The sequence below is a fragment of the Phascolarctos cinereus genome, unplaced genomic scaffold (assembly GCF_003287225.1).
Source record: "Phascolarctos cinereus isolate Bilbo 61053 unplaced genomic scaffold, phaCin_HiC Scaffold_4;HRSCAF=312, whole genome shotgun sequence".
NCBI classification, from domain to species: Eukaryota; Metazoa; Chordata; class Mammalia; order Diprotodontia; family Phascolarctidae; genus Phascolarctos; species Phascolarctos cinereus.
This window is the reverse complement of record NW_027555847.1, coordinates 552505795-552515379: the sequence shown is the minus strand read 5'-3', so window position 1 is coordinate 552515379 and position 9585 is coordinate 552505795. Positions and strand designations below refer to the sequence as shown.

Genomic DNA, 9585 nt, shown 5'->3' with positions numbered 1-9585 from the left:
ACCACTATCCTGAGCTCATGTAATTGCCAAATGAACGAGAGAGACAAGTAGAACCAGAATGGTATTGCAGAAAGAACACTGGATTTAGAATCGAAGAATATGAGTTCAGATAGCTGTGTTGCTCATATGCCCTCGGGAAACTCACTTCATTGCTATAGGTCTATTTCATTGTTGGTAAAACTGGAGGACAGGACTTTCGGGAAATTATGATGGTAAGTAAGTCACTGTTGGCCCTGGTGATCTGCCTTTGCAAAAGGAGCGATTAGAGCTGCAGCCTGATGGATGAGTGGGGTAACATTTGAATACTCATAGCAGGTATTGGTAGTGGGGTTTGGAGGGGTGGGGTGAGGTAGATAAAATACATTATTTGACTTGATCCTCACAACAATTTTGAGTGGATAGTTGGAGAATAACAAGAGTTTGGGATGGATGTACCAAATGAGCATTGCACACCTTAAAGCACTATATAAATGTTATCATTACTATCATTTCAGGAGGGAGGAACACATGATTTAAGATGTAGAGCTAAGTGAGACGAATGATTTGCCTACACGCGGAATGAATCAGGGCTCCACTGCCTGATTCACGCGTAGACCTTCAAACAAAACTCGCCCACTGTCAAGCCCGATCTATTCTGCCAGCAATTCTGCTTCTTCCTCGCAGAACGCAAAACTTCCCAAGTATTTAAACACCACGCTAGGTGCCCAAAGCCACGCGTGCGCAGCAGCTCGCACGGCTAAGAAGAATCTCTTTTCCGCGCTTCGCTGACCAATCGCTGAAAGGGTTTGCGCTTTCTCATGTGACGGAAATTGACTCCTCCGAGCCACCGTCCTGGTGCGTGCGTGGAAAAACGGGGCGGGTACGTAAGTGTCATGGCGAGCTCCATCTGAAGTCTCCTGCTGCCTCCAGATCCAGGACCTAGGGCATCTATCTTTCTCCCCTCTCTGTTCACGTTGTAAGTGGTCTAGCTGGCACCTGGGGAGGGGAGGGCAGGGTCGAGGAAAGATGGAAACTGAACTCCCAAAAGGCCGGAGCCGCCTTCCCCTCGACACAAAGGCCGGGCCTCACCTGGCCCAGGGCCGCAGCGCACGTTTTCTTCTGTATTCGTCTCCCGCGTCCCGGCGCGAGGCTGGGCCCGGAGTCGGCTTGGGGGTGTGGGAAAAGCGTTGTGAGCCCCGGGCTGCAGGCTGGAGGACTGTGCGCGCCGGCAGCGTGTGGTTCCTTAGCGACGCCCTTCGGTGCTCCAGATCGTTGGGGCAGGAAGTTTTCACTTAAGTTTGTTTTCGTGTGTGTGTGTGTGTGTGTGTGTGTGTGTGTGTGATATCTCTAGTTGCACATGGGAGTGCACTATGAATGCTAATGCTGGTGGGCAGTCGTGGACGATAGGGCAAATGCGTAGCACTTTTGGGGATAAGTAGGAACCAAAATTAAAACAAAGAAAACATATAACTAAGAAGCAACTGCTGTGTGTGACGAAAAGACAGAGGGTTGGCAACCCCAAAGGTAGGGACCCCTATTCATTGCCTCTGCAGAACAAGGCCATTTTTTGCTAATTGTTTTAATTTTTTTTAATATTGTCTGTTTCACGGATATTAAGTGATTTTGTTTTTCTTATTTATATTCTTTCTTCAACCTAGCGATCAAGAGGACGTGATAAATTGCAGAAATTCAAGGTAATTTTTTTGGTCGTTGTTAGAGATTCCATGTTAGAGTTTAACTATCTTCAGAAGGTCCCACCTCTCACTCCTACCCCCCGGCCCCCCTTTCCAGGGGAGCAAGCAGCATTCTGGTTTAATGAAGTTCTGGGTTTGAAGTCAGAAAACTTGCACCTAGACCTACCTTTGATCTCCTTTGTATTGTTTTGTAATAATAGCTAGCATTTGAATAGTGCTTTAAGGTTTGCTGTGTGCTTTACCTTTGTTAATCCATTCAGTATGTAATCTTCCCTGATAAAGATGTCTGCTTCTTGAGGTCACGGACCATTTAATTTTTGTTCTTGTATTTTCAGCTCCCATTATAGTGACTGTCACTTAGCATGAACTTATTAAATGTGTGTAGATTGATAGTGAAAATGTAGTAAGTGTAAAATGCACTGTGCAGAACGTGTGTAGACTCTGCTAAACACACACATGTAGTACGGATGCAAGACACTAAAATTAAAGAAGGCTGGGAAAGGTTTCTTGCATGAGTGAGGTTTTAGCAGACATGTGAAGGAAGCAGGGAAGCCTGGAGGCAGAGTTGAAGAGGGAGAGCAAAGCAGGCATGGGGGGCAGGCAGGGAAATGGAGAAGAGGCCAGTGTCACAGGATTACAGAGTGTTTGGAGGGAAGTAAGGTGCAAGTAGCTGTAGAGGTAGGAAGGGACCAAGTGATAAAGGACTTTAAATGCCAGAGCATTTGATAGTTGATCTGGAGGTGATAGGGAGCCCATGTCTTTCATTTTGTAGATGAGAAAGCTGAGGCCTAGAAAGATGGATGACTTGTCCAAGGTAGAAAACGTGGTAAGTGACAGACTAGGGATTGGAACGCCATAACCCTTCAAAGCTGTTGCTCTTTCCACTGCATTATGTTTCCTAAAATGATCGTCTATACCAGAGAAAATTATCCTCCATGGACTGTGTGATTTGACTGTGCCTTTTTTGCCTAGTGCACACCCATCATTCTTTTTATTTTCCCAGTTTCCTTTTTCCTGTGGCTCTTAAAAACCTCCAGCTTTTAAGTGAAGCTTTTCAGTAAAAGGTTGTTTGAAAGACAGAAGTTTATAGAGTCATAGATTTACCATGAAAAAAACTTTGGAGGTAGTCTTTTCCATTCCTTCCATAGTTCAGAGATGAGAGAACTGAGGCCCATAGAGGTTATATAACTTGCCCCAAATTCCACCGTTTGGGCCCCGTTCTGTAGCTCCTTATCTGGCACTCTTCGTATGCAGATGGCGTGTAGATAAACTGCCTGAGATTTTTGAAGTCCCCCCTGGCAGGCTCTGTCTGTGCTTATAGTCACCCTCTTCTGTCTTGTGGCCTGCCCCTACAACTATTGCCATCCTGTGGAGCTTGGAGTGTCTTTCACCACCACTGGGATTTGAGGAAATCATGGCGCACAGGCGTACAGTTTGTGGTTGAAGAAAAGATGCCCTTTTAACCTCATAAAACCTAAGTTCAAAGAATGGAATCCTTGGTTTTCCTTCGAGACATTATATGTTCTTATGACATAATGACATTGTCATTACTATGTACTTCATCTTCAGATCTTCATTTGATTTCATTCTAACTTCAGAATTCTGACTTACTTCCCAAGGTCTGATTATAATGATAACAATAATAACAATAATGATAATAGTTAACATGGTGTTTACCGTGTGCCAGGCACTGTTTTCACTGCTTTACAAAAATTATTTGCTCCTCACAACAACACTGGGGAGTAGGTGCTGTAATCCCCATTTTACAGATAAGGATACTAAGGCAAACAGTGGTTAAGTGATTTGCCAAGGGTACCACAGATAGTGTCTGAGGCTAGATTTGAACTCAGGTCTTAATAACTCCCAGCCTGGTGCTCCATCCACTATACTAGAACTAGATATAGTTCTAGATTTTCAACTGCCAACTGAAATCTGCACTGTGATTTTCTGTCATCACCTAAAATTCAGTATATTGTAATCTAAATCTTCTCTCCAAACTGACCACCTCTCATGTCTTAAGCATTTTGTTTGGTAACCTTTCTTCTTCTAGTCACTATATTCAGTCAGTCACAAAGGCTTGTTGATGCTTGTCATTCAAATATTTCCCTTCCATTCTCTTGGCAGTACCTTGAGCCAGACCTTTAACACATTGTTAGATGTTTGTGAATTGATGACTTCTTCCACTGTATTCTGTGTTCTCTGTCTTTGTCTGTCTGTTCTCTGCTTCCTTCCCCCCTTCTCTCATTCATCCTTCAAATTGCCACCGTACTAATCTTTCACATGTACTGGTCTGTGTTGTTCCTCTGATTAGAGACCTTCGGTGTCTCCTTGTTGTGTATGGAAGAAGGTTCATATTATTTTGTCTGACATTTAGGGCCCTCTGAAACCTGACGCCACCCTACCTATCCACCCTTATCTCGTTCTACCACTCTTCACATGAACTATTCAGTAGGCAAAGTGGATTATATTCTGTGGACCTAAACATGTATGGATCATCATTATCATAGATGTAGAGCTGGAAGGGAACTTGATGGATCTAATTGAAATCATTGACTTTATAGACTAGGACATGGAGGCCCAAGGATGTTGTAATGTATTTTCCTAAAGCATCTTCTCTTTCTCTGCCTCTCCTTCCCTTCCTTCACCTGTGGAATTTCTAGTCATCCTTTGAAGTCCAGCTCTAATTCTTTCTCCTCACTAAAGCCTTCTGTGCTTTTTCCAGTTGGTGGTAACTGCATTTGGAGCCAGAGGATGTCGTTTCAGATCCTTGCTCTGCCGCTTACTGCCTTGAGCAAATCCTTGGATAGAATGGTCAGAAAATATAACAGACTTCAATACTGCCATAACCTGTGACCAGAGGTGCAGTCCTCACGCTTCAGTTAGAAGCTTGTGTGTACATTTTTGCAGTATTTGGTTTGTTGTCTGTAAAATGGTTGGACTAGATCAACCCTGTCAAACTCAAATAGAAAAGATTTACAGCCTACATGTTGACTTCAAAAAAATCACAGATTAATATTATTTGCATTGTATTTTATTTTGTTAAACATTTCCCAATTATATTTTAATCTGAGCAAATTTGACACCTCTGGAAAAAATGGCCTTGAAAGGTCTTTTCAGCTCTAACTCCCATGACTTGTAAGGTCCCTTTCAGCTAAGATGAGGAGCCAGTAAAGAAAGAAGTGGTGATCAGAGCAGTAGAAGGTGAACCTGTGCATTGTAATGGAATGAGTCACTTTGATATCAAAGATGATTGAAGATGGTCAAAAAAGAGGTTGTGGGGTGGGGGTGGGAGTGGAGGTGAGTAACAGGGTCACATGAATATCAGCTGGCATCATACTCTGTTAGTACTCATCTCTTCCTTGGATAAAATGTAAATTTAGTGGGAAAGAAATCTTGAAGGACAAAATTTTGATATGCTATATTTTGGGCATGTTTACTTTTAGATTGTAGTAGAACAGAAGGATAAAGTTCATGGGGAGTATAAGTCAGTAGTTGTAGGCAATGATTATAAATATTAAATCCAGATGGGAAGCAATGTAGAAGAATTATAGTAGAGGAAATACTAATAATAAGCCCAGGATGGAGGTGGGAGTCACTTAGAAGATAGAGATGTCCAGAAATTGAGAATTAGGAAGAATCAACAAATCTGTGTGAGTATAAATAGGGGAAGCAAAATGTTTCTAAAGCCAGGCCCAAAGAGTTGTCAGATGGAGACTATCAGCAGATATAATTTTAGTATTGATTTTCTAAATGTGTACTAATGCATACTAATGGGCTCTTAATTGCAAAAACTAATGGCCTTTTCTCAGTCCTTATCCTTGTGTACCTCTGCAGCTTTTGACACTGTCAATCACTCTCTTCTCCTTGATAGTCTTTGCTTTTCTAGGTTTTCATGACACCACTCTCTCCTGGTTCTCCTACTCATCTGACAGCCCCTTCTCAGTGTCCTTTGTTGGATATTCAGCTAGGTCAAGCCTAATAACCATGGATGTCTCACAGGGACATCCTGTTTTAGGCCCTCTTCACTTTGCCCTGTCACCTGGTAATCTCATCAGCTCCCGTGGAGTAAATTATCTTTTCTGACTTATTCAGGTCTAAACTTTGTAGTAATCTCCAGAATTGCATCTCCAGCTACCTTAGACATCCCAAAATGAATGTCCCATAGAATCTTAAGTTGAACGTTTGAAAAACCACTCCTTGTCATTTCCTCAAACCCTTCCTTCTTCCTAACTTCTTTAATGCTGTTGAGTATGCATCCTCACTCTCTCGCTGCTCCCTCTCTCAGCCCCATCCAATCATTGCCAAGGTCTCTCAATTTTACCTTTGGAATATTTCTGATACATGCCCCCTTTTCTTTGACACTGCTGCCACTCTGGTGTAGGTCCTCAAAGTGATTTTCCTAAAGTGCAAGTCTGACACTCCCCTTGCCCCCATTCAATAAATTCCAGTGACAACCTAACACTTCCAGGATCAAATATAAAATCCTCTTTGGTGTTCAAAACCCTTCTTAACCTGATTTCCTTTGCTTTTTCAGTCTTGTACCTTATAGCCTCCCACATACTTGGAAATCCGTAGTGAAACTGACCTTCTTGCTGTTCCTCCATCAATGAATGAACATTTATGAAGTGTCTACTATGTGTTAGGCACCATGCTAAGCTCTGGGGATACAGAAAGATGCAAAAAATAGTCCCTGCCCTTAAGGAACTTACAATCTAATAATTGTTCCTTGAACAAGATACTCAGTCTCTTGGCTCTGGGCATTTTCTCTGGCTGTCCCTCCACCAGGAATGTTCTCCCTCCTCATTTCAGCCTCCTGGTTTCTCTGGCTTCCTTCAAATCCCTGCTAAAATCCTACTGTCTCCCAGAAGCCTTTCCAAATCCCTGTTAATGCCTGTGCCATCTCTCTGTCATTTATCTCCATTTATTTTGTACGTATCTTAGTTGTACACAGTTGTTTGCATGTTGTCTCCTCATTAGATTGTGAGCTTCTTGAGAACGAGGACTGTCTTTGTCATTTTTTGTATCTCTAGCTTTTAGCACAATGCCTGGCACACAGTAGATGTTTGTTGCTTTTTAATTGACTGACTCATAATCAAATTATGTTATGCTGAGGATGGGAACTGGGCCTGTGATTTCATGGCAGTATAGAGAGCTCCCCATTGAGGAAATGCCATTTAATAATATAGCAACTTAGAATCTTGCCTAAAGTTACCTAGAGCTTTGGTGTCAAATTCAGTTAGAAAAGAGGGCCACTAAATCGTACATAAGGATCTCTGTGGGCCATTATGTTGACTTAGTCTTAAAATGTAATATTACGTATGTGTTAATATATTTTTATTTCTTTGGTTAAATTTTCCCAACTGCATTTTAATGTGGTTCAGGCCACACTTAGGAATGTTGTGGCCTACATGTTCGATATCTCTGGCCAGAAACACTAAGAGATTATTTGACTTTTCTGGGATTATACAGGTAGTTTGCAGTATAATGAAAAGAAATTTAGATATATCTGTGAATTGTAATTATATGTTCTTTTTTGTTATGGGAAAAATGCTGCATCCGAATTATATTTCATATTATTTTATCATTTTATGGGGAAGATGCCTGCTGCATCTTGTGATTCACCACTTGAAGACATAGAAGATATTATGTCAAGAGAAGATTCAAAGCCTCATGATAGATATTTTTCAAGAAAAAGCATTGTTCCAAAAGTGCGAATACGTAATACCCAAAAATGTTTGCAAGAGGAAGATGATCCACCAAATGATAGGTTAGTGTTCTAAAAATTACTCAGTCCTTTATGAAAAATGGAAAATATAACTAGCGTATATTAATAATGTGACCATTTCTGTTTTGAATTTAAGCTATGTGGGGACTGGGAAAATGAGGGTTACTTTTTAATGACAGTGTCAGGTAATTGATGCATTTCAAAGTTTTTCAAGATAATTTTAGACAATTCCACTGAAAAGTAGAAGAAATAGCTTAGTAAATATGTGATTTTCCATGTTATAATTTCTTACTAGAATTATTTAGGTTACTTTATTTGTATTGTGGGATTGCCTTTTTTCCAGGCAGTAGTTAACACCAAGTCAAACAAATTTTATTTTAAAATTTATCCATTTTGATGTTAATTTGTATTTTTTATATTTATGTGAATTTTAATGATTGCAAAATTATTCACATCATCTTGAAAAGCAGTGTTTAATATCTAAGTTTAGACTAGTGCCATCTAAATTTGGAAATAAATGTTCTGCATGAAAATTTCATTTTTAGAATCCTTTGTTTACATAAGAATATTTGTTAATGTGAAACTTTAATTATATTGGTAGGTTTTTTCTTTTTTAGCTTCACCATTTATGTAATGTTTTGTTATTAGTAAATCATAATATAGTTGGTTGCTGATATCACAGAAGTAATTTGCTACAAAATATATCAGATGCACTTATTTGATTTCCTTTTTTTAGTGTGGCAGCTAAAATAATTTTATGCTGTACCAGTATTTGTATGTGTCCTTTCAGCACCTGGGCTTAATTGTAGTACTTTGACAATGGTAATAAGATACATATTTTTTTAAAGTAGAAGGGAAAAAGCAGAAGACATTATAAATGAGATTTTTTTTAGAAGTATGTTAATCTATCTTTGAAGAAGACTTCAAGCAAGAGTTAGTATTTATGGCTGTAATTGATGTATGTGATCTGAATTGGTAGATAGTGTGTGGAGTGAAATACATATAATTGGGCAGATGCAATTTTGATTCATGTGAAGTGACTATTTGATTTTGGTTTGAAGTTGTTTCACCTGACTATTTTACATTCTAATTACTCCGTAGTACTATTCCTGGTATTCAGAAAATTTGGATACGGACATGGGGTTGTTCTCACAATAATTCAGATGGAGAATATATGGCTGGTCAGCTAGCAGCTTATGGATATAAAATTACAGGTAATGCAGTCAGTACTATTATATTTTTTGAATGCTTATCATTGTTAGCTGTGTTCTAGATTTAGGGGCAAAAAATATTATAGCTTAGTGATTTTTAATTGCGATAGAAAGAACACAATTGCTTGTCTTCTTTTTCTGCAATGTCTTGGTCAAATTCAGACATCTGATGGCCTGGGGGTAAAAACAACAACTACCACAAAAAACCAGAACATGTTTTCAAAGCAACTTGACTAGCTTTTCACTGACTAAAAGTGTACTCATTTCTAGTTTAGTATCAGCATTTGTGCCAACATATCCCTCAGGTAGCAAAAAATATTTTAAATGCTTTTGCCTAATAAGTTTAAAAAACAAAAGCTCTCACCATGGTCCTTAACTGAATTGTGTTGTGCTTATTTGTCCCAAGTATTATTTTCTAAAGCATAGACTCTAATTATTCAGACTTGTTTTTATAAGTGTTCATATACAATCCAACTTGAATGGTCTAATTTCAACTTTAGGAAAGGTCTTTTGAATTTTTTTCCTTAAGAGTTTAGAAATGTTAGTCTACTCTTAAAGCAATTAATATTTAATTTATTCTCATTTATAATCTAATAATCAGCCTTGTGTATTTTATGCTCCTAATTCTGTTGTTTGATATAAAATGTCCATCCTCATGTGTTTGTTACATCTTATATATTAAGTAGCAGTGATTTACAACTAAGTTTAATTCTTGATTGTGTGATTTGCATTCTTTTGAGAAAAGTGAAAAGGAGAAAATGTTGTTTGCATTTGATTGTCTACATTGTGGATTATCCATGGTTAGTTTTTAATGTCAGGCTAACTTCTCTCTTTCATTCATCCTTCTCCTGGGTCATTTTTCTTAGCTGCCCAACTGGTATGTATACAGAGAATGCGAACTAAGACTTATATTAGGTTAAGTAAACATAATTAGGAAGTTAAATTAGCTGCATGGAAATCATAATATATTTTTAAA

General features: G+C 39.1%; 1 protein-coding gene across 1 annotated transcript in view; it reads left to right on the top strand.

Moving 5' to 3' along the window:
* The first annotated feature begins 833 nt into the window (after window positions 1-833).
* CDKAL1 (CDKAL1 threonylcarbamoyladenosine tRNA methylthiotransferase) overlaps window positions 834-9585 on the top strand; it is a 669650-nt gene continuing 660898 nt past the window's right edge. Inside the window, 4 exon segments of the mRNA XM_020986833.2 lie at window positions 834-955; window positions 1638-1673; window positions 7271-7440; window positions 8500-8612. Of these exon segments, the coding sequence (XP_020842492.1) occupies window positions 7271-7440; window positions 8500-8612 (283 nt within the window). The 5' untranslated portion in view covers window positions 834-955; window positions 1638-1673.